Below are 26,909 nucleotides of genomic sequence, written 5' to 3' on the forward strand. Positions count from 1 at the left end.
GTGAGTTGATTTTATTTTCCATTGTGTTATCTACTTTGATGGATTAGTTGTTGTAATTTCAATGGTTGTGACAGAGAAAAGACACAGCACACCTCAACGAACAACAGTAGTCAGTCAGAGTAAAATTACTCTTGATAAATGTTGGGGACTTGGAACATTTTAAGTAATCACTTTTTGTTTTCTTCCAACTATGTGATATTGGGGCATTTGAGGCCTGAACTACACCCCTCCCTTACCGATATACGACATAATACAATACGCATATCGGGAGATTCGAGGCGTGGACCGCAACTAGGAAAGACCAAAAACACAGCCCTGAACTGGAAACGTCCCTCATTAACAATGCACAACAAGGATGAAACTAACTACTAGCAATAAAATTCAAATAAAATTTAAATGAGGGTTTATTAATATATAATAAGACTTCAAAGAAAAAGAAAATGAAGCCACCAATAAAAAAAATATAAAAAGGATACATACTTGTGTTCATTTGGTTCATTCGAAGTAGTAACATAAATGCGTGAGCACAGCATTTCTCAAACACTAAAATTAATATTTAATTTACGACGTGCTCACCGTCTCAATTATAATTTCACTACATAATTAGCCAATCTGAAAACAATCCACACGGATTTATTTGGTCGTTCTTTCCACAAGATTAATTACACTGTTTTCCATACGTGTCCATCAAACTCCATCATCATTTCAACAACAATAGCTATACAAAGATAAGATCCCTAAGCATCCCGGAGAAGAAACACAGAGCAGATATAATAAAGGAATGCAGGTATCGGGATGGCCGAGAGAGAAAACATCACTGGACCAAAAAACAAAAGTCAAATTCAAAGAAAATCATAGGCATGCGCATCACCTGAATTGAAGTAAACAAACATGGCGGCCCCGTGGGCAAGCAACCGGTCAAAACAGAGACCAAGGCAAAATAATTAACACCGTACCGAAAAACAAACACAAGGTACCGAAACAAGATCAAAAGAAAAAATTAAACTGACAGATACGTCATCTTTTTACTCTCCACACTCACGAACACACCAAAACATTCAGACATTGCCGGTATCAGCCAACAATGCGAGCAGTAGCTCCATTCAATAAGTTGGTCACAAACTCATGTAGTATGACTCTCATGGTCACAAACAAAGATCTCACATATGTTAGAGTAACGTGCACGATGTAAATATTTCATCAGCAGTATAATAGGGACCCATTGATCACGCATAAGTCCACCAGCATACGCACTCCGTACGACACGAATGAATCTCCGCGTCGACACGCAGGGCATACATTCATTTGATGGCAAAATACATTAGAATGCAGTGCACATAACTAGAATTGATCAGATACGCAGTTACCCACATTTCACCATCACAATAACATCAACAAACACGCGGTCCATTCACGCCGCAGAGCTGAAAGACGCATATCAATCAGCTATGATTAAAAGCACAAGAAAACCACGAGATAATCATAGGACCAATATAAATACAAGGATCACCATACCTGCAATATCAGCCGTCAAATTAAAAAGAAGGATGGCTGTATAGGCTGAGTTTAAATTGACTAAATACCCATCTGTAGCTCAGAAAAGCCACTCCGATCTGCAGGGAGTCCATTTTATATTCCTCTCTCATAACCACAACAAACATTCGAGCCAAAGAGATAAAGTTTCAGACTCGCTGGAAAGAATGACCTTCCGTGTTCACAAATGAGGGTGCTGCCCTCTGTAGTACAACCTTAGAAATAGTTAAGTCAATCAAGCTAAAGCTGATACAAGCTCTTAGCAATATGGGAAACATCGCTTTTTACGAACATGCTATATTAGCATGTCTCAGGCCTGAATTTTCAACACCCTCTTTTATGATTTTTTCCTCTCATTCTTCATGTGATTATTTGTTCATATTTTTCCTTCTCTCTTCATTTGTCATCTTCATTATTTTTGTGATCAATAAGGGCTATTGACCACATGGTTATAGAGCTTACGAAATCACTCACTAGGATAACTTCCACCTCGCTAGTTAGTTTGTTGCCGAGATGACGGAACAATATTTTCTGTTTTGACCCCATAATATTGTTATGTCATTGTATATTAAACAAATAATATGCAGTGTAATGCACACTCTTAGTATTCCTGAACTTAAGTATTGAGTTTTGAGGAGGTCTGTTTAGTCTTTATTCTGTGATGTCAGGCAGACAAAAATTGAACTAAACCTATTTTAGACTTTTATATACCTAAGAGGCAACCCTTTCAAGTTGTTTATCTATCCCTTAGTCCCTTTTCTTGATACAGGGTCATGGATGTGGTGATATGAATTTGTGTAGCATATTTTAACAGCTGGATGCCCTTCCTGATGCCAACCTCAGTTGAGAGTTGAGGAGCTAATGAAGATAAAATGAATAATGGTGAGTGAAATTGGGTAAGGAGGCAGAAGGAATTGACTTTGGCCTATGAATTGGAAGTGTCCTGGCAGAGGCAAATGTTTGAAGTGTGTGGACAAAATTATAATTATTATATTGATATCCAGTAGATGCATAATATGGCAAGCGTTGAGATTCCACAATGTCTCGTAACATTATCATGTCAGAATCATAGAAGACATTTACAGCTGTGTCCAAACTCATGTCGAGTGCCCAGCTAGGTTATCCAAAAGCTTTAACATCTATCTAGGTGGTGGTCTTAGCCCACTATTGTACATCATCATCGTGAACTACCTAATGTCCATGATTCAAAAAAAAATTCCATGTGATATCCTGTGTAGCTCTAATTCCCAATTGCAAAAAAAAAAAAAAAAAAAAAAAAAAGTTAAATAATCTTCAGGGCTGGAGAAAGTCTCTTGAGAACAATGGTTTACATATTAGCAGCACCAACATCAAATATATGATTTATAATTGAATGGGTGAAAACCATAACGGTATAAGTAACATTTTGGTCATTCAGAGAAAAAGACATTTAAACATCTTCAACACTCATATAAAGCATGGTATTTGTAGTTATACCACCCATCACTAGAGCGCAGAATATTACCGCTATCACTTGTATCCCCTGGTTGGTGAAAGGATACATCCTCCTGGAGTTACATCCTGCACTTAACTCATTTTTTAAAGAAATGTCACTTATACCGTTATGGTTTTCACCCATTCAATTTTGACCCTACTAAAAATTGTGCACCAAATGAATATCTCATGCTTGATGTATCAAACTACCTAAAATAAACAAGTTCAAGTACCTTGGATCTGTTATCCTGGACGATAAGAAGACTCTGATACCACAGCCTGGAGCAAAAGGCACTCACTAACCATAGTTTTATGCAGTGCAACAATGCCTGTTAAAACAAAAGGTAAAATGTATAAAGCAACTGTGAGATCTGGGGCCTATTCCACAAACAAACTTTGCAACTTTTCACTTTGCACTTTGCACTTTTCAATTCAGATTTTGTTCCACCATCACTTTTCAGATTTAGCTTGCAAAGTGAAAAGTGAAAAGTTAGGAATCTTTTCACTTTTGAAGCCTGTTATGTTCCTCCATTGCTACAGAAATGCAACGTGCAAAGAAATGAAGTGAAAAGTTTTCATAAATCTTGCAAAGAGATGATTCCCTTTTCATCTGTTAATTAACAAGTTTGTACACTAGTTTCTCAGCGTAGAATTTTGTTTAATGATACAAACGCGTTACGACGAGAGCTTTTGTTAGCATCAAGTGAGGACAATGATGAAGAATCCAAAAAGAGAACGTACAAAGACGAGATTAATTTTCATAACCTCACTTCGACGGACTTTCGCGAATGTTTTCGTTATTACCCCAACACAGGCTGACTATATTCTTGAAATGATTGGTCATTTATTGAAACATACAACAAAAAGAAGTCAATTCCTTTCCGAAAAAGAACAAATTCTTATATGCGTACATTGGTTAGTAAATGGTGCCCAGCTGCACGGTGTAGCGGCAATGCACGGGACATCAAAATCAATTATTTGCAGAACTGTTACCAAAGTCATAGATGTTATAGTAAATGTAATATTTCCTAACAGTAGGTTGGCCTGATAATCCACATAATATAGCAATGGGATTTCTAATGAAGGGTGAATTTCCTTCTGTGTGTGGATGTGTTGACGGTACTCTCGTTAACATTGATGTGTGTCATCATTTGAGAGGTTATTTTTAAAGTTGTCAAAAGGATGTCACGTTTCTCCTTGACAACTTCCAGCACAGTCAGCTTCTTGTAATACTAACCTTTCTTTGCCATGATAAAAACTTAAATGGTACCACAATTATACTGTCAAGTTCGCCGCAAAAAGTAAAGCATTAAAATCATAGAGTATTAGGCCTATACAGTTTGCTCATGGAATAAAGTCGATCGGATCACTCATTCGCAAAGACTTTTCACTTTGCGAAGAAATTGAAAAGTACAACCTAGATCGTGGTGGAACAGAAAGACTTTGCTCTTTGCAAGAATTGAAAAGTGAAAAGTTGCAAAGTTCTTTCGTGGAACAGGCCCCTGCTATGCTCTATCAGCATCAAACATGGCCAGTGAAAATAGATCCACGAACAGAAAATGCACACTGCAGAAATGTGCATACTATGATGGGGTAGTGGTGTTATGCTTAAAGACTCGGTGCGCAGTACATATATCAGGGGTAGTACGAAAGTAGCACCCATCATGAATAAACTATCGTAATCATGTTTGAGGTGGTAGGGGCATGTGGTATGGAGACCCCAATGATTATGTCTTGAAGAAGTGCTTATCCATTGCTGCAGGGAAATGAGAACGAGAGAGACGTGTAACCACCTGGCTAACAACTGTCCATATGGACATGAAAGAAGTGGGTGTCACTAAGAAGACCCTCCACAAAGAAATAAATTGTGCCTCAAGATTAAGAAATCAGACCTTGTATGAAGAGGAGGAGATATTGATGTCGAAGAAATTATAATGAAGATAACGATAATCCACAGCCTGTTTCCAGTCATTTGACTGCGTCAGGAAAAGAAATTATAATAACAAGCACTTAATTTTACTGCACCTGTTAAAGGAAAACATGTTACCCCTTTAGAATTCTTTCTGTCATGGTTATGGATGTCATCAGCCACTTATGCCAGTTGCAAACTCCAGAAGTATTGCATCTGTTGCTAATGTTATGTTTTGAAAGGCATTCATGGGGCCATATGTCCATGTAATATGAATCATCTGTTCATTATTTAGAACTTCTTCAAAGAAGTTCCACTGTTGCATTCAAGCTCTCAACAGAACCTCAAAAACATTCTCACTCATTATGAACTACACCAACCTCCACCCGTCTCTGGCTCTTTTCCCTGTGGATTCTGCTCAATATGTACCCTGAACCACATTCACCAGTAGCTTCACCAAAAAGTCTTACCCTGTACAAGGTTGTCATGACTGCATTTCATATATCAGTGCAGCTTTCTGTTTTGGTTTAACTAACAACACTCTAGCTAAATGAATATGTGGTCACCACATTACCTGCAAACCCATAATATTGATCTTCCTGTCACAATTCACACCCAGCACCATTAGACCACTTTTGATGAATGTTTCATTGTTAAGGTCCTTAAATACTGACCTCTTCTATCAGCTAAGTTCCTACCACTAGCTACTTACAATGTATGCACAGCCTCTGTAATTGCAGTGTTGTGGGGAGGAATATGACTTGGGTGGATGACCCATTTTCTCTAGCTTAGCTATCTCTTTATCAATATAATTTCTTACAATTTGCTTTACGTCGTACTGACATTGATAGTTCATGATAGGTGATAATGGGATAGGAGAGAACTAGGAGTGGGATGGAAGTAACAAAGGCCTTAATAAAGGTACAGCCTAGTGTGAAAATGGGAAACCATGGAAAACCATCTTCAGGGCTGCTGACAGTGGGGTTTGAAGTAGAATTTACAAAGACCATGTGGCTGAGTAGCTCAGATGGTGAAGAACTAGCCTTCTGAGCTCAAGTTTGAAGGCATGATCCTGGCTCAGTCCATACAGTGCAGATTTTGACTAGTTTTGAGTTCACTGCATTTGTCCATACTAAAAAAGATAAGATTTATTGCTTTTGTCGCTAAGGCCTCCAATTAATCTTTTTGTGCTTGAAGTGTAAAACCATTGTGCTTGATGAAAATAACGCAGGAAACCTTCTTCATGGAAGACATAAAGCACATTTTTGGTGCTGCACAATATCTCACATGGTATGTACTTTTACGAGACTGTACGTGTCTTTACATTGTTTAATTTCTTCGTTATTTGTGTTAATTTTGTTTTAGGCTGACGATGACCTATTACTAGGTCGAAACTAGTCCCTAATCATTTATGTAATTTAAACTATTTACATTTTGTATTGAAAAGGTGGACCCAAATAATACATTTACTCTATTATAAAACAATCATCGAGGAGAGATGGAAAAAAGCCGACAAGATACCCCAAGAAATAATGGAGACCGATGCAATGAAGTCAGAAATTTGGAAGGGACCGAATTTCAAGCTTCGACATCTATATACACGAGATTCTGTCTACGGGTTTCATGGAAAGATCTGCCAGAATGAGGCATTCCATGAACCCAAGGAGGATTGCGTCTGCAAGAAATTCAATAATCCATGCTCTAAATACCATTTAGTGGAATGTGTAAACAGACCTCAATCTCTAATCACAGAAATGACAGAGTGGTGAAAAACTTGATTGTACACATTGTGTTTAATAAATAAATTAATTAATGTATGAAGTAATTCAGTTGTTTGGACATGACTTGTGGACGGACAGACTGATGGAGATGGGAAGAAATAATCTCATGTTTTTCTTAAAATATGTATTAAATAATAAATAAATAATAAATAAATAATAACTTATTTTGTAAGCAGTGTACATTTTTTAATTTGCAATAAATGTAATACTTAAGATAACTGTCATAAAATATTTTAATAATTGAAAATTCATTATGTAAGAGAAACGGTCCAAATGATATTGACTAGTGCCTCTTCTTCCTTTTAGTTATGTTATGGTGCAAGTTCTCCCGCACTTTCTGATCGTAATAGATTTCCTACATTGTTCCGAACTCATCCATCTGCAACTGTACATAATCCTACACGCATTAAGCTCATGGAGAAGTTCGGATGGTCTCGTGTTGCAATCTTACAGCAAGCTGAAGAAGTCTTCATATCAGTGAGTACTGTTATTATTTTAAAGAAATATATACTTCCTTAACAAAATTGGCATTGTTGGAGATACTTTTCAAACAGACCCCCACTTCATCATGCATTTCAAGTAACTACAACTTTCAGCATATCATCAATGATTTTTATCTTCACTGAGTGCTCTAATTGTTGACAGATCAGACTGTATTTAATAACAGATTTAATATATAAATTTTACTATGACACTAGCTATAGTGGGTAGACTACAAAGTAGGAATTTTTTATTCTTGTTACCGAAATTCAGACTTTTAATTCAAAACTGCCTTTACATTTTGAAAAAAAAAAAAAGTATTTTACAGAGTAATTTAAATTCAAAATTTCTCAGAGTCATGAAAGAACGCGTCTTCTGGAACGTGAAGGGGTAACTTTGCGCACTTTCACCTACTTCGGCGTGTCGTCAGTGTGCTTCCTATCTGCTATGTTTGAGCTGAATCGTAATCATTTTGTATTCGGCGTTGTAAGGAATGCCACAATATCACGTTGCAGGCAGTGTGCGGTGAGGTAGAATCTGCAAACACTGGTGATGCCGACAGTTGGCGAAAAAGTGTGGCTTATAGCCTATAATCAATTCGTATGCACCAAACAATATTGTCAATGCCGATGAAACTGCATTTTTTGTTTGTTTTAATTTTTTGAAATGCTGAGGCCAAACAGACTTATGGTTTTAAAGCAGAGAATTGCCAGCTGGGAAATGTACTGTGTTGCTATGCAGTGCACACTGAAGTGAGACACTTCCTTCCCCTATCATAGGAAAGTTTGAAAAGCCACGAAGTTTTAAGGGTGTCGGGCACTTTCCAATACAAGTAGGCCTACAAGGCATCTAAAAATGCAAACAGTACAGTAATCTAAAAGATAAAGCATTTGCACAGGGGAGCCAGCATAATTTTTTCTCGTCTTTAAATCGTGTTTTTCGTCCTTTCGTTGCGTGAGGTTATAACATATGAATAGTAACACAGTAAAGGTTTCCACCTATTCAATACTAATATGTATTTACAATATTATAAATTACATGGAACTAGTTTCGACCCACCTAGGGGTCATCATCAGCCATATTAAAGCATACATAAGTTTTTTGTCGAATCCTAAAACATGTTATTTTTAATTGTAATAATTTATAAAGTGAAGTGTGGTAATGAGATGAGAAATGTTAGTATGGTACAGGTGAGTAGTGATTAATAATAATACGAGAAATATATATACAAAGAAGTTTGGAACAAAGTACAAGTGGTGTAAAAATATAAACACATGGATATCAGTAGTCCTCGTACTAAAGAATACAATGTAAAATAACACATATAAACATATATACAAGTATGTACAAAGTCTGGAGAGTAAAAAGTGATACTCTTTTAATGCCGAGTCGGCTTGACACTGATCAGCTTAAGCGTAGAATTAGGCATTTGGTGTATTAAAGCTGTGATGACCGGCTGCGTTGTTGATTGTTGGACGTGAAGTTATTTTTGAATTTCTGGTTAAGAAGAAGGTGGGTACTGCGCGTGGATGTATTAATTCTCAGTTCTTAGCTGAAACCAAATTGGACCTGTTAAAATGGAGAAAGCCGGTAAAAACAAAAAACGGAGATAGGAAAAGGTTAACATAAAGTGAAAGGACGCTTACCTCGCGCTGCGGTGTGTGTAGTATAGCTGATGGTGTGCGACTGATGGCGGGAAGTGAGATGTGGGTAGAGAGGAGGGTAGGCGCGTGCGGGTTAGGAGGGGGTTAGGAAGAGTGGGGGTGGCTTGGGGCGGGGTGGGGGTGGGAGCCTTAAGGCGGGGCTGAAGGGTGCGGGAGAAAGGGTAACTGTCTCGGAAAAGTACCTTTGATTAGACTTAGGATTGAGTTTTTGTTGGCTGCATTATTGTTTCTGAGGAAAGAGATGAATAGATCGAAGAGTATGTTGGGTTTCTCTGAGATTTCATTGAGATTGTGACTGGCGTTGAAATATTGGTCTAGGTGTATGTAGTAATTTTCCATTATGTTGAGTAAAGGGCCCTTGTTTGCTAATTCGAGGATGTCCATGTCCTGTTCGATACTGGTGAAATTATGGTTATAATCATGCATGTGTTGGCCATCGGCCATTGGCCATCCTCGAATTAGCAAACAAGGGCCCTTTACTCAACATAATGGAAAATTACTACATACACCTAGACCAATATTTCAACGCCAGTCACAATCTCAATGAAATCTCAGAGAAACCCAACATACTCTTCGATCTATTCATCTCTTTCCTCAGAAACAATAATGCAGCCAACCAAAACTCAATCCTAAGACTAATCAAAGGTACTTTTCCGAGACAATTACCCTTTCTCCCGCACCCTTCAGCCCCGCCTTAAGGCTCCCACCCCAACCCCGCCCCAAGCCACCCCCACTCTTCCTAACCCCCTCCTAACCCGCATGCGCCTGTCCTCCTCTCTACCCACATCTCACTTCCCGCCACCATTCGCACACCATCACCTATACTACAAACACCGCAGCGCGAGGTAAGCGTCCTTTCACTTTATGTTAACCTTTTCCTATCTCCGTTTTTTGTTTTTACCGGCTTTGTAACTTCTTCAAACTACTGAGATACTGAACAGATAAACGTTGACTCAACTAAGTGAAAATAACAAGGATAATGGGCGCCACCTGCAAAACAATTGCAGGAATATTTAATTGTGTAGAGCAACGAGCCACTCTCTCTCTCAAGGCGACGGTCATCAGGCTGACGAGGCTCCAGACTTGCTTTGTAACCTTACCTGTTGCTATATAACCCCTGAAATTAAATTTGGGTAACATGCCAGGTTCAGCCTCACTCCACTGACAAAAGACTCACTTAAAGTTTGATTCTATGACTTTACTCCCAGAATAAGAACTAATACGTGACAAACACCAACAAAATAAACACTTATGCAACCCACTTAGTGCTTGCTGTTTACATAGAGCTAATATACACAATACTACCCAACAAAATCATCTCTTCACGAGATTTATTCGTTTGCCGTCTACAAAGGCAAATTACACATCATTGAACTCACCAATAAAAATCGAACATCGAATAAGAACTAATATGTGACAAACACCAACAAAAATAAACACTTATGCAACCCACTTAGTGCTTGCTGTTTACATAGAGCTAATATACACAATACTACCCAACAAAATCATCTCTTCACGAGATTTACTCGTTTGCCGTCTACAAAGGCAAATTACACATCATTAAACTCACCAATAAAAATCGAACATCGAATAAGAACTAATATACCTCCAGGTAAGAGCCCCACTGCACTCCACTGTTACCGTGAATCCTAATCTGGTAGAGAAAAGTACGATGACTATTTCTCTACACATGGATGCAACCTTCTTTACTAACAGCATCCCTAACCTTATTTACACTTCTTCGTCGTCTTGAATTCTTTACAATTGCTGGCTGGACAGAAAGCGTTACATGTCCGGAGGCAAGCAAACAGCAAAATTCTCCATCAACTGATGCTGCATACTCGGGTGACAAGTTCCAAACAAACACTTTCTTTTACAGAAAGTCCACTGCAAAGCCGGTAAGTCGTTGAGATTATACCATGTTCACTCCGTAACAGATACTCCCAACAATAGCAGATCGTATAGCAAACTGCGCAAATACGTCGCTCCCGCAGACCAGTACAAATGAGAAACACACAGTATCAGCATCAGAGTCAGAAACACAATGAGAATCAGAATCAGAATCAGAATGAGAATGAGAATCAGAATCAGAATGACTCGCCGCACACGCGTACCCACTTATATGTGCTTGCTACACGTGGTAATCGCGTCCTGAAAAGTTTAGTGGTAGCAACGCTCACACCGGCACTTCTTCCCGCGTCACTCTGTCAACACAAACCTCGCTCAAAACAAAGCCCTCGCATTGGCTATCGAGTATATGATGTGACATAGACCGTCCACTCATGTATGTCCACATTGATTCACTCCAATTCTTCAACCGATACAACCTGCCGTACCCCGTGTTTTCAAGCCACTTGTTGCAACACATCCAACTGACTTCAACCGTCCTTCCCGATATAGTCACAGTTTCCCGGTTGCACAATCCTTACGGCTAGGCCATATTTACAGACTCTTACCCAAACGGAAATTTATACAAAATATAATGATGAACATATGCAATATTCCCTAACTATACATTCTTCTTATAATATTACGTTTATACATTATAAATAAACAAAATTACATGATTTTAACCTTACAAACTATATACGAAAATTTCCTAACCTAAAAAACTCGGGGATCGTACATACGTACGGTTACAGCTTTCTCCATTTTAACAGGTCCAATTTGGTTTCCACTAAGAACTGAGAATTAATACATCCACACGCAGTATCCACCTTCTTCTTAACCAGAAATTTAAAAATAACTTCACGTCCAACAATCAACAACGCAGCCGGTCATCACAGCTTTAATACACCAAATGCCTAATTCTACGCTTAAGCTGATCAGTGTCAAGCCGACTCGGCATTAAAAGAGTATCACTTTTTACTCTCCAGACTTTGTACATACTTGTATATATGTTTATATGTGTTACTTTACATTGTGTTCTTTAGTACGAGGGCTACTGATATCCATGTGTTTATATTTTTACACCACTTGTACTTTGTTCCAAACTTCTTTGTATATATATTTCTCGTATTATTATTAATCACTACTCACCTGTACCATACTAACATTTCTCATCTCATTACCACACTTCACTTTATAAATTATTACAGTTAAAAATAACATGTTTTAGGATTCGACAAAAAACTTATGTATGCTTTAATATGGCTGATGATGACCCCTAGGTGGGTCGAAACTAGTTCCATGTAATTTATAATATTGTAAATACATATTAGTATTGAATAGGTGGAAACCTTTACTGTGTTACTATTCATTTGTTATTCTCAGTTCAGTACGGGCCAACAACATGAAATTCATAACCCTTGAGAGTGTGAGGTTATGTTTGCCATTGTTTTATCCAAGTGCATTATTTGAATAATGTAAATGCACCTTGTTGGATACATTTCTGAAATGGTGTTTTCCATGGCATTTGAAAAGTTTAAACTGAAAATCAAGGTGATTGCATGCATTAATGGGTCTTAGAAGTGTCATGGCGAGAAATCGTACAAGTATAGTCACTGTACTGTTGTAATGTGGACAGAAGTGAGAGACTTTCTCCCCTCGCCATAGGAAAGTTCGATAAGTCGCGATGTTTTAAGGGCATCGGGTACTTTCCGTGCAAGCACAAGGCATCTAAATTGCACACAGTACAATAATCCAATGAATAAAGCACTTGCACAGGGGAGCCAGTATAGATTTCTCCTCGTCTTTGAATCATGTTTTCTTTCTTTTGATTTCATTGCATGAGGTTATGTTTGCCAGTGAGTTATCCAAGTGCATTATTTGAAAACTGTAAGTGCACCTTGTTGGATACATTTTGGAAATAGATTTTTCCATGGCAATTGAGAGCTTTAAACTGTGAATCAAGGTTAATTGCATGCAGTAACGGGCCTTAGAATATATTGTGATGCCGCAAGGGTTGGCATTTCCAAAGTACGTGTTGGCGGTTAATTCAAAATCACATAATTTGAAGTCTGATTTTTGCGTCCCAACAACTTTGAATTGACGAGGTTCTACTGTATTGTTTAATAGGTGAAAATAAAGCATGTATTTTCATCCTTGGTATTATGCTAGTTCAGTTGCCCACCACTAGAGATCTTCCAAGATTCAAAATTTTTCTTGCACATTGCATTAAGTACTAACAATGTAAGATTATGTTCCAATAGAAGGAGTTTGAATTGTACCTGAAAACAAGGTGAGCAATCCTATTTGCACTAATATTTGCCAAATAAAAGAACATCTTCGGCAGGTAAAGCAACACGATGGTGCTATTGCAGCAGTTGTGGTATGGAAGTACAGTGCCAAAACACATTTAAGCTGTCATCAAAGCAAGATGTGATACTACAAAGTATTATTATATGTTATACAGAAATAAATGTACTTGTTCTAACACTCAAAATTTGGTTTAAAATATTGTAAAAACGATGTACAAACTGAAATAAAAGTAATAAAATACAAGAAGTGTGAAAAATCCATAATTCATTTATCTACTGTAGGCCTATATAGGAGAACATGTTTAGTTGAAAGCCCGTGGGGGTTCCCTCTTACTGCAGATAAAGTACTGGTGCCTATTAACATAGATGATGTCTGGTAGTGATGATAATTGTTGTTATAAGAGAAAGTACAACTGGGCAACTATTCTTTCTTAACACTAATCAGAAGGGAAAAAAAGAAAAGAAAAAAGAAAGAGGTCTAATTCTTTGAAGGGTGAAGTAGAAGAAAGGGAAGAGCCACGAAGGGCGTGAAAATGGAAGCCAACCTAAGCCTTGCAAACTTAATACAGTGGGGTTGTAAAAGAACAGGAGTTGACCAAAGGATGTCGGATAGGATTGATGAAAAGGAGGAACCTGGCACAAGTAAGTTGAAGTAATGCCAGGACTCAGCTAAGGGCCCTGTGGCCACTAACTCAGACTTCTTTTTTGAAAGCTTCTGGGGTTCCCCCTTTAGTTGCCTCTTACTGTGGGCAGAGGATACTGTGGATGTATTCTGTTTCCTTCACCCCCAGGAGGAGAGATGATGCCTTGCCCACATTTTCACAAGCAACTTTGTACAGGATTTTGATATAATTTTATACATCGTGGAGTTGTAAGTTCTGTTGGTGGAGAAGGCTGCTATAGTTACATGGCGATGACATTATTTGTGTCAAGTTGAAAGATTTGGGGGGGTTACCTATCTCAACTGCAAAATGCATGATGAGGGATCTATTTACTATTGAATTCTGATCAGTTGTGAAGGCAGAACAGGTCTTGCCAGACGGACAGGACATAAATGTGCAATATGGTAATATTTTCAGGTTGTGGCAGTTTGTCGCCGTGTTAGTATATTTAGTTCTGAATGTCTCATTTCATACATAATGCTTGATGTGGCTCTATGATCACAATATGGGCAAGCTGTGGCTAGCTGAGGTTGACTCTTAGAACTTAATACAAATAACACTGTGCTGGCCACAGAAACCAAAGATTGTACTTTCCCACCAACAGGAAAATTTTACTAACCTTCCCAGTTAAGAAAGTCTTAGTTGCAATATTTCATTCTCATGCTGGCAGGCGCACTGTCAACATGTCCTTGAATAAATGGATGAGGTTTTGCTTGCTCGAGGGCTGGACATATATTGGCACCCTTGCCGAAGAGAAAAAGAACAAGTGACAAACAAAATTGAAGCAGCGTGAAGCACTATTACCAATTCTTGGCTACTGACCATCATAGGTCATTATGAGCATACTGCTTGTAAATTATGTTAGCGTTGTTAAAGTCTGCTGTAGACTGAATAATGTGGCAAGCTTTTCTCTGCCCCTCCCCCGGAAATGTTCCCACATTACATCCTAAACCAAGAATGTCGAAGCTCAAGTCATTCAGTCTGATATGTTGAAACCATAATAGAAACTGAGTGTGCACTTGTGCTCTCACGCACTGCGTGACTCATTTATTTGGAGCTTGGTCGAGCAGATTCATGCCATAAGTAAAACCTGTTCTAATTTTGATGGAAAGACCATACAGAGTATGCGATAAGGACTTCGTACCACATTGGGAAGATTGCTTTTAATGGCATAGTGAAGTATTCCCATGTGTAAAAAAAATTGAATGAGAAACCTGTGTATATATCTTTTTCATAATTTATTAGATCAAATTTAGGAAAAGAGATGGGTCAATCAGCTCTCACATAATTTTGAGTCTCCTGTCTTTTGAATACATCAGCCAAGGAATATCTGACCATAAATAGTTAAAAAAATAATTTAAAAAATCCTCTATTTTATATTCAATCTAAACTTGATAATCCATATTGTGTGATAGAGCAAAATACTTTTGTGTATACAAATTATTTGTTTAGGTACCTATAATTTTATATATCATAACTTGAAAGCATTCCCTATCTTCTTTTATGTGTCATATTGTAAAGGACAGTGAAGCCCATAGAAATTTAGATGTGCATTATTATGAAAGCTTTTCTAACATATTTCTTACAAATACAGACTGTGGAAGACTTGGAGGCTCGTTGCAAAGAATCTGGTATAGAGATTGTAACAAGGCAGAGTTTCTTGAGTGATCCTGCTGATGCTGTACGAAATCTTCGTCGCCAGGATGCTAGGATCATTGTTGGTCTTTTTTATGTTGTGGCTGCTCGCAGAGTTCTGTGTGAGATGTACAAGCAGCACATCTATGGGAAATCATATGTGTGGTTCTTCATAGGTAAGTGACCTTTTGACAAATATGGTAACAGGATATATTTATTAAGTCTTTTATGTTTTATACATGGTTTACAATATTTTCAATTTCCATATCAAGAAAATTATGCTGAAGTAATGTTTATTAAAAGCCATAACTTACAAAAAGAGAAGCATTATTTAAAAATAATGTATGTTAAAATTATCTTCACTTGTCTGAAAATTTGTACTGTTCATGTTTTATGGTTTATTATTGTTTATTGCTGCATTATTACTGTTACTCATTAATATTTCATTCTGTTTTTTTAATTTCCTTTATCATGCACATTCTCTGTGCAGCCCAGATCCATTAACTTTGTAACTACCTTCATCTGATTATTTGATTTTCTTAGTTTTGTCTGCCTCTTGAGTGTTGTTGCACTGTGGTGTTATCCTAAACAAAAGTGGGGAGTTGAAGAAGACAGGTGGTCTAATGTTTTAAGATAAACGAAAGACCAGGCTAAGGGCTCTATTCAGGAACAGAATTCAAGACAGGTATTGGTGAGAAATCAGTATGGGTCAATTTAAGTAGAACAACAAAGGGCAGATGAGAAACAAGGAACTGTTGCTGAGGAGTGTGGAAGTAGGAAGAAAGGAAACGGTAGGAAAGGAAAATGTAGAATAGATGATAGGAAAAGTAAGTTGCCATCAGGAAAGATAGGGGAGACCAGGAGGGGAGGGAATTAAATGAGGTAGGTAGGGTTGAGGCTCTGGCCATGGGGGATTCCATTGTTAGACAGGTGGGGAAAGTGTGTGGAGGAAAAGGAACCAGGGTAGAGTGTTATTCAGGAATTAGATTAAGTCAGATGTTGAGGAAAGTAGAAGAGCAGGAGGAAAAGGAGAAGGTGGTAGTTTTTCATGTTGGTACCAACGATGTAAGGCAAGCAGGTATAAGTACCAACAAAATTGAGGATGTCTGGGATAGTAAATGCAGCGTGGGTGAAGTTCAAAGAAGCAGAGATTGTTATCAATGGAATACTGTGTAGGAGGGATACAGGCTGGAAGGTTATTTATTGGGGAATTAAATGAGACTATGGAGTGGGTATGTGTTAAGCTGGGAGTGAGATTTCTAGACCCTAATGGGTGGGTAGGAGATAGGGATCTGCGCTCAGATGGCCTTCACTTAAACCGCAGTGGTACATATAAGTTAGGAAATTTGTTTAGAAGGGTTATAGGGAGGTACATTCAGGGAAAAAGTGTGCGCTAGGGAGCGGTGTTAAGGGAACAGGGAACTGCAAATCAAGTAGGGATGACATGAAAATGTTAGTGTTGAACTGTAGAAATATTGTGGAGAAAGGATTAGAATGGAAGGTTTATTGTAAGAGATAGAATAGGAATGGTAGGAGGGGGGAGTATTCATTTTGGTGAAAGAAGAATTTGTAAGCTATGAAAAAGTTAAAGATGACAAACATGAAATTCTAAGTGTAAGGCTCATCTCTAAAGATAATAAATTTACCAAACGTCAATAGGGAAGGCCATGCGAACGACAGGAAGCATGACCAACAAATGGCAAATAAGTTAATATGGGAAGGACAGCTGAGTCAGAAAGTGATGGAACCAACTCGAGAGAAGAATATTCTGAACGTGGTGCTGGTAAAACCAGATGAGCTCTATAGAAAAGCTGAAATAATAGATGGTATTAGCAATCATGAAGCTGTTTATGTCATATTTAAAAATAAATGTGATGGAAAGGAAGGTCATAAAAGTAGGACTATTAACCAGTACCATATGGCTGATAAAACAGGCATGGGGGAGTTTTTAAAAAGTAATTATGATCAGTGGAAAACGGGAAATAAAAATGTAAACAGACTGTGGGGTGGGTTTAAAGCAGTTGTTGAGGACTGTGAAAACAGGTATGTGCATTTAAACGTGGTAAGGCATGGTAAAGGCCTGCTGTATTATAACAGAAGAAAAGAGACTAAGAAGGAGGTGCAGGTTGGAAAGAAATAAAGTTCGAAATGATTGAGGAAGTAAGGAGAAACTGAAGGAACTTACTAGGAAATTGAATCTAGTGAAGAAGTCATATAAGGATAAAATGATGGCAAGTATAATCGGCAGCCATACAAATTTTAGTGAAAAATGGAAGATTATAAATAGATACCTTAAGGCAGAAATAGGTGCCAAGAAGGAAATTCCAGGATACATTAACCTGCCGTTGGTTGAATCACCCGGATGAACGCGAATGGTTGAGGGTGAGCACAGCGCTCACCTTTTGTACTTGGTGAGGTTTTCTTAACTTCTGTAGACTAATTTTACTTTGCTATTTATTTTTTGGGTGTGCACCTCTGTGGTGTAGTTGTTAGTGTGATAAGCTGCCACCCCCAGAGGCCTGGGTTTGATTTCAGACTCTGCCACAAAATTCAAAAAGTGGTATAGGGTCCACTCAGCCTTGGGAGGTCAGCTGAGTAGAGGGGATTCGATTCCCACCTCAGCTGTCCTCGAAGTGGTTTTCCATTATTTCCCACTACTTCTGCAGGCAAATGCCGGTGTAAGAGAGTTAGTAATTATTGCAGTATGGAAAATTGAATACACATTACAAGAACGCACTGATATTAAACTATGATTCTGCACACGTTTATTGCACTTAAATTACAGATTCCTTAACATGAGACACAATTACACACACATGCCGCCATTTTTTTTTATTTTTCACAGAGATTATATACATCCTCCCACCTTGCAATTTTAAAAGTAACACAAAATTGCAACCTTTTCCAGTTTCCTCACAAGTTCAGTCTGTCAGGTATTTTCACACAACGCCCCGATCTTGTAGTCGTACATATCTTCCCTCCAACCTCAGACACCTCGGAATCTTTTGGCTGGACGTTCAATGAAGAATCAGGTTCCACAAGCAGTGGCTTCATTGTTGCACACACCTCCAGAGGATAAAGCCGCTGAAGTGGCCTAATCCTTTCACCATGAGCAGTCCTTACTCTTGCCACTCTTACATTGCCATCTGCTCCTGGGTAGGTTTCTAACACCAGACCGAGGGGCCAGTTGAATTTCTTCACCCCATCTGACTCGATCAGCACAATCTCTCCCACCTGTAGAGTTCCCGGCTTCTGCACCCTCTGATGGACCAGCATGGCCAAATATTCATTGCGGAAACGCTGACGGAAGTCATCTCGGAGCTTCTGAAGATATCTCAGCCTTCTGTTCAGGCTGCGGGCATCCATTTCATCCAAGTCTACGACATCATTTCTTGGTAGACCTTGCACAAACATAGCTGGAGTCAATGGGTTCAGTGTCTCTGCCATGTCTTCTATGAAGGTCAATGGTCTAGAGTTTAATGTGGCTTCACAGTCACACAGTATGGTTTCCAACTCTTCAAAACTTACAACCTTTCTGCCTAGGATTCTTCGCAGGAGTTCTTTTACCATGCGGATTAATCTCTCCCACCATCCCCCCCACCATGGTGCGGCCGGAAGGTTGAAGATCCACTTGATTTTCTGTATGCAGGACATAGCAATTATTTCCTGCCAATTCAGTTGTTTCAGCCTGCTGCTCGCACCTACAAAGTTGGTGCCGTTGTCAGTGTATATGACCTGTACTCTTCCTCATCTGGCAATAAATCTTCTCAAGGCCATCATGAAGCATTCTGTGGATAGGGACCTGGCAAGCTCAAGGTGCACTGCTCGGTAGACAGCGCACGTGAATAGTACAATCCATACCTTATCTCCCGAACTCAGGTATAAGGGACCTGCCATATCAATGCCAGTCACTTCAAATGCCGCTGCACATTTAACGCGGTCTTTCGGTAATGGTGCAGAAGGGGGTTCCACTGGTTTGCTTTGATATCGTCTACAAATTACACATTTCCTCACTATGTTCCGTACTAATCTCTTGATGCCAATAATCCAGAACCTTTCCCTGATGTTGGCGATCATTATCTGGCATCCAGCATGCTGCACTTGACAGTGTTTCTCAAATACCATTCGATGGATTATGATGTCTTCCTGTGGTAGGAGTATTGGGTGCTTGAATTCGTCTGGTTCATCGCTAAGCAATAATCTTGTTCTGACTCTAATCAGCCCATGTTGGTCTTTGAATGTCTGGAGTGCCTTCGGGATTTTGGATTCATCATCTCTGAAGTGCTCTAACTGGATGCATTGTAACAACGTTATTTCAGCTTTCTCTACTTCTTCATAGTGAAGTTCTCCTGTCCTCTTGCTCGAACTGGCACAATTATGTCGAAATCTCAGTATCCAAGCAATCATTCTTAGAATCTTCACATAACTGGAAAAATAATGGAGATCATCACTGAATCTTGAGTTGCCGCTGGAAACAGTGCACAAAGTCGTCTTCTTTCTTTCTTTATTCACATCTTGTTCTGGAGCAAGTATCTCTAATTGTGGCCACTGTCCTTTCTCTTCCTGAAGCCATGCAGGACCTTCCCACCATCGGTTGAGGAACAAAACCTTTGCATCGCACCCCCTGGAAGGCAAGTCGGCCGGGTTGAGAGCACCAGGAATGTAATACCATTCATCTGGAGAAGTGTTTTGTCTGATCTCTCTGCATCTATTACTGACAAAGACATTCCAATCATCTTCTCTCCTTATCCATGCAAGAACGACCGATGAATCACTCCAGCAATATGTCTTGCATCCTTCTATTCCTAAGCTCTTCTTCACTTCACGGCACAACCTCGACGCAATAAGGGCTGCTATCAGTTCAAGTCGAGGGATAGACCAGTCCTTTAAAGGTGCCACTCTTGCTTTGGCCTGTGCGAGACGCACAGTTGCCTTCCCATCATGCTCTGTACGCAAGAAAGCACAAGCAGCGTATGCTTTCTTACTGGCATCACTGAAAACATGTAGGCTAACTGTTTCTGGCTTGATCGTGTCCTCTGCTAATCTTCGTTTTACCCGACATTTCCCAAGCCAATGCATATTTCTCAGCCATGCCAGAAATTTGCCCAATATCTCTGTCGGCAATTCTTCATCCCAAGTGGCACTAACATCGTTGGACTAGCAAAACCGAGAGGATCAAAGACTTTCTGAGCGATGGACAGCAGCATACGTTTTGTAATTCGGTTACTGGTGAGCCCTATAGTATCGACATCACAAGAAGATCTCATCCGCATTAGTTTCCCATAGTAGTCCCAGCAATGATACTGTACTGCTTCCAGTCTTTTCCGCATCCTTATGAAGTTGTGTGCTAGTCCATCCTCGGAGCTCAAATTTGGCAGTGGACATCAGTTCCTTTGCTTCTTTGATGAATTTTCTCAACTCCTGCTCAGAATCAACACTTGTAACGCAATTATCAACGTAGAACGATTTCTTCAGTTTTTCAGCTGTTTCCTTCACTTCCTCTTGTGCCTGTTCCAAGTGATGGCGCAGAGTAGCACTTAGCAAGAAAGGACTTGGCGCAACTCCGAATACCACCCTACAATGTCTTAATGTTATCACTTCCCGCGAGTCACAGCTTTTCCACCAGAGAAATTTGAAAAACTGTCGATCCTCACGTGCCACGCTGATCTGTAGAAATGCTTTGGCTATGTCTGCAGTAACTCCAATTGCATTCTTTCTAAACTGAAGTAGTAGACTCGGAATCAATTCTATTAAATTTGGTCCTGTTTCCAAGCACGAATTCAGCGAGTTGCCTCGAGTATCTCGAGAAGAGGCATCAAATACTGGGCGTATCTTTGTTGTCTCACTAGATTCCTTGATCACTGCATGATGTGGGAGAAAGTATCCTGACCTGCTGTCTTCTGCGTCTGGAACTATCTCAATGATGCCATCCTTCAACCAATTTTCAAAAACTTCATGATATTCATTAAGCTTATCAATTCTGGAAAGATGTCTTGTCACCGACAGTAGTCTTTTCTCAGCTGTGGTCCGATTATCTGTTAACTCAGGATGTCCTTTCTTCCATGGCAAGCAGACTTCATATCTGTTGTCTTCAGCTGTAGATAGCTGCAACAATTCTGAAATCTCTTCTTCTTTTCGCATCTTAGATTTCAGCTCTGCCTGGTCTTGAATTCCTATGACATCTAGTTCCCACAGATCCCGCAAACTGAAATTCACATTGGTGAGCCCAACCACTTGTCCACCTTTTATATTCTTCCTGCATCCCATGATGGTCCATCCTAACCGTGTCTCAATTGCCATAATATCATCATCAATTTTCATGGTATTGCCAGTCCAAAGTTTACCGAGGACATCTGCTCCTAATAGGATTTCAACGTCGGGTGCATTGTGACCTTGATCTGTGAGTGTGATGTTTGCCTCTTTCAACTGTGGAAATATTTTCTGATTTTTCAGTCGTGGAACAAAATTACATATTTTACTTTGATCTAATACCGTCACTGAACACTCAAATTTCTGGTCTAAACTTCGTAATTTGATATCGTAGACCTTATGTTCCCGCTCCCTTAATTCACCTCCACCAAAAAGGTTATGACTTAATGTCTCTTCCCCTAAACATTTCAGATTGAGTTCTCTGGGTATGTGATCCACAATGTATGATCTCTGTGAGCCGGAATCTAGAAGAACCCTTGCCAAGCGTGTCGTCCTACCAGTGACTATAGTTACGATAAGTGTCTTTAGCAATGTCTGTCCTCCCTGCTGAGATAGCAAACTGTCTGTTCCGTTGGTTTGTGAATCCCTGGGTGTATTGTTGGACACTTGTCTTACTTCCGTACATAACTGTGGACACATTATTGTAACATGGCACTTATCACAGATCAAACATTTCACAAAACATTTACATTTCTTAGCATTGTGCCCTGCTCTAAGACACAAGTAACATATTGCCTTTTGCTTTAGCAAATTCTTCCTGGCCTCTAACGTTAATTTCTTGGCACTAAAACACTCTACAGAAGTATGAGATGATTTATCACACCATAGACATGCATCCTTAGTAGAACACTTACTATCACTCGCTAAAATACATGCAGCAGCGGGTACTTTATCTATCTTTGACGCAGAACTCTTAGCATCAAAACTTAAGCTGAAACCAGATCTAGCGAGCGCAAAGCGTTCTTCACTTTCAACTTCTAACCTCAAAAATGCCAGTAGGTTAGCTAGAATATCCTGATCATCTGCTTCACTCCTGTTGTTTCGTGCTCTTTCCCAGGCTAACATTACATCTTCTGGCAACGAAGATTCCACTAAAGGGTATAACATGGCAGCATATTTCTCCCGGGTAACTCCTAAGGTTTCCAAAGCTCGCAGCTGAGTTTCCAGTTTATCATGTAAAGTGCTCAGTGACATACTTTCCCCCCTAGTAGCTTGATTTAAAACAAGGGACAAAAGCTCACGTACATAAATTTCAATAAGGAGTTCATCCTTTGCAAAACGAGATTTTAACTGTTCAATAGCATGACGATAATTGGCGCCTGATGGAGGGAAACTTTCCACCAGCTCCCTAGCTTTCGAACCTGGTACCATCGATTGCAAAAGATACTGAAATTTATCATCGTCGTCTAAAGATTTGTCGGCATCAATTTTATTAAACTGACCCCAAAATCCAAGCCAGTTCTTTACATTTCCGTCGAATTTCGTCAGCTCCAGTTTCGGCAGACGGAAATTTCTGTTAGGTGACTGTACTATGGCACTATTTATCTCGTAGACCTGGTCTGCAGCTACAGAATGAACTTGAATAACATTTTCATACCTTGTTTTGATGATAATATACTCATCTCTGTAGGCTTCTGCGTCATCGTAGTCTTTCTGGTAGGCTTCCTCTTCTGCTTTGTTCTCACATAACCAAGATTCACGGATTTCTTCATCCAGTTTGAAGAGACGATTTGCCTTATCTTCCAATATGTTGAACGACGACTCCAATTCCACTTTATCTACGATATTTTCCTGTAGATTTTGTTTCACTTGGCCGATAGCCCGCGTAAACATGCGTCTCACATGCGATCTTTCTTTCTTCAATTTTTCCCGTCCTGCCACGGTCGCCATTATGTAAGAGAGTTAGTAATTATTGCAGTATGGAAAATTGAATACACATTACAAGAACGCACTGATATTAAACTATGATTCTGCACACGTTTATTGCACTTAAATTACAGATTCCTTAACATGAGACACAATTACACACACATGCCGCCATTTTTTTAAATTTTTCACAGAGATTATATACAGCCGGGATGTTACCTATCTTAAGACCCCGGCTGCTTTTTTGCCTATCCCTTCCAATCTTCCCATCCCCCACAAGGCCCCTGTTCAGCAAAGAAGGTGAGGCCGCCTGGTCCTCTTCCCTAATTGTAACGCCGGCCAATTGTCTCATGCTCCAGGACACTGCCCTTGGGACGGTAGAGGTGGGATCTCCCCATGAGTCTGAGGGGAAAACCAACTGTGGTTGGTAAACTGATTCTTCTTCTTCTTTGTCTTTCCCTGCTCATGCGGGGTCGACGTTTTTGACAAGTCTTTTCCATTTCCCTCGGTCCCAAATCGTGTTTTCAGTTAACTGCTTTTCTGCGAAGTCTTCCCACATGCAGTCCATCCATCTTCTTCTAGGTCTACCACTCTCCCTCCTGCCCTTCACCTCCAAGTCGAGCACTCTTCTTGCTACACAGTTCTCACCCCTGCGCTTAATGTGACCATACCAGAGCAACCGCCTTTCCTGAACTTTCTGTGATGCTTGGGTTACCTTAACACTGCCTCGTATGAAGCTGTTCTTGATGTGGTCTTTCCTTTAAGTCGCAGATCTTTTTTTTTCAGACCGTTGAATGAGGCTCTTATTTTCATGTGTGTCCTTATGAGATATACTGTAGACCCAAGGTTTTTGAGGAATTTTCTTCTTGAAAGCTTTCCTCCAGGATTGCAATTCAGAATGATTTTTAAAATTTATTCCACCAATATCAAGAAGATAATATTCCAAGAGGCCATTTCGCTTTTGGTAAGGTTATAGAAAGTCACAAAAACATGTTGTATTCAGGTCTCTAGAAGCTTCATCACTCATTGGAATCATGCATCATCGATAAGAGGCTGATATTTCGATATTTCTTAGGAGCATAAGACACTACCATTGCGTTTTCGCCAAATGAGACTACTGAAAGGAGACCTTTGGTTTTCCATTGTTTCTCACTTCTTCTGCAGGCAAATGCCGGGATGGTACCTATCTAAAGATAATCCCTCCCCCTTTTTTTTTCACTATGATCGTCAAATTCTTTTGAGTAGCCAACTTGTTTGTAACGGGCGTGGAGGATAACCAATTGTACATTGTCATGTTCCGACCAAGTGCTTGAATTGGTAAAGTCTTCTTCTTCACAACACTATTTGGTGTATTATCCAAATGAAAAGGTCCCTTTGGTTGATTTCCATTATAAACTTCCATACACTACACTACAGCTAACCTCTTCAAACCTTACTTTGCTGGCTTGTTTGGCACGTTTTGCCGGAAAGAACGCATTCCTCGAAAATATTCTAACATTTCGTCCAGTGTCACATATTTGCTCACGCTATAGCTTTTCAGACATCTCTGTACAAATCCATCGAATACCGGTATATTCCTTATTAGCGCCAGTTGGTTAAGTGTTTTCCTCCTTTGTGCAATTGTTTCATCATCACAGCAAAGGGCTCTAAGTGATAAATAAAAATGTCTGTAGCTCATAACCATACAACATATTTCTGGTGCAGTTGCATAATTTGCCCAAAAATCTAACATGCTTATGTGGGAAGATGTCATCACCCCAGCTGTCCGGCTCCATGGCTAAATGGTTAGCGTGCTGGCCTTTGGTCACAGGGTCCCGGGTTTGATTCTTGGCAGCGTCAGGAATTTTAACCATAATTAATTAATTCCCCTGGCACGGGGACTGGGTGACTTCATCATCATTTCATCCTCATCACGACGCGCAGGTCACCTACGGGAGTCAAATTAAAAGACCTGCACCAGGCCTCTCTGGAAGCCACATGGCATTTATTTATCACCCCAGCCAGCGAAAGCAATCCAACAAGGACTTGAATTTCTTCTAGATTTGTATTAAGCACGTCTGATTCAAGCCTGTACTTTGCTGTAATTTTTCTCATCCGTACCTTTGTATGGTAGGTTATTTCTTCAAGAACCGACACTAGAAAAAAGAGGTTCCATACTTCAGTAATTATCTCTGAACTTCTGGCCTCCCCTGTCACTCCTGGAAGGTCTGCTCTGCATCTGCACTGAATTGATGTGTCGATTCTCCATTGCTTGTCTGGTCACGGTCAGTGTAATAGGGTCCAAAACTAACAGCACTTTCTTCCTCTTCACCTTCTTCAACAGATTATTCACATTCACTATAGTGGTCACTGTTTCCAACCTCATCTACTCAGAATCATCAGAAGAACTGTTACCGTCCTGGAACATATTCCTTTCATGTTCCGGTTACTCTTCAAGCCAATTTGCCTTTTGATTTTCTTCATTCATAATTTGCCTTTACTGGCAGGACCTATTGTTTACAGTGCACTATGTCTTCTGGTATGGGCTAGAGCAATTCTGTTACTTTCATTGACCTGTCTCTGTCTCATCCTTGGCTTTGACAATATGAAAGTGACTGAGGTATGAGCGATGCCAGTAATGCCATTCCTTCTGCAGCCAGTCCCTGCTATGAATGGGGTGAAAATGTTGCTCATAGGGTCGATTGGTGCATGCATTTCAGTGGGCTTGACAGAAAACCAAACCAAAACCAAACCCCATGGCACTACAGCCCTTCAAGGGCCTTGGCCTACCAAGCGACCGCTGCTCAGCCCGAAGGTGTCGTGTGGTAAGCACGACGAATCCTCTTGGCTTTCTGGACTGGGGTTGCCATCTCACCGTTAGATAGCTCCTCAATTCTAATCACGTAGGCTGAGTGGACCTTGAACCAGCCCTCAGGTCCAGGTAAAAATCCCTGACCTGGCCGGGAATCGAACCTGGGGCCTCCGGGTAAGAGGCAGGCACGCTACCCCTACACCACAGGGCCAGCAGACTTGGCAGACTGATATGTAATATGTAATAGCAACTTCTGGCTTGGTGAGGAAAGCAACAGGAAACTACCTCACTCTTCATTTCCCTAGTACGCCTCTTCAGTGAAGGCCTTGGCCATCTATAACAGCTGTTGGTGGAGCTGTTGAGGATTCAGCCAGCCTTAGGGCTGAAGACTGAACATACATACAAGATAAAAATAAACTACACATAAAAAATGAAAAAAATTAAAACTGGGTAATTAATCATAAGAATTATAAGAATTTCACAAACTAAACACAAAATACAAAAATGGAACATTAAAAAAATTCAGTAAAAATGTATAACACGGATGGTCTAGGGTGAACGCTCCACTCACTGGAATGTAGTATATAGTTCAGTGGCACTGAAGTCACTGAAGGTTACACAGTTGCATGGTGACTAATCTCCCTCGCTCCAGACATTCCAGTGAACAGCTGCTCATAGTTACGCTCCACTCTCTGCTGCTTCCGGA

The 26,909-nt window shown here is 39.8% G+C and overlaps 1 protein-coding gene across 1 annotated transcript in view; it reads left to right on the forward strand.

The window, feature by feature from the left end:
* The window catches only part of GABA-B-R1 (gamma-aminobutyric acid type B receptor subunit 1), a 297,561-nt gene that overhangs the window by 38,507 nt on the left and 232,145 nt on the right, over positions 1–26,909 (forward strand). Inside the window, exons 5-6 of the mRNA XM_068225678.1 lie at positions 7,003–7,173; positions 15,296–15,512. Of these exons, the coding sequence (XP_068081779.1) occupies positions 7,003–7,173; positions 15,296–15,512 (388 nt within the window). The remainder of the gene's footprint in view (positions 1–7,002; positions 7,174–15,295; positions 15,513–26,909) is intronic.

The sequence above is a fragment of the Anabrus simplex genome, chromosome 1, assembly GCF_040414725.1.
Source record: "Anabrus simplex isolate iqAnaSimp1 chromosome 1, ASM4041472v1, whole genome shotgun sequence".
NCBI lineage: Eukaryota > Metazoa > Arthropoda > Insecta > Orthoptera > Tettigoniidae > Anabrus > Anabrus simplex.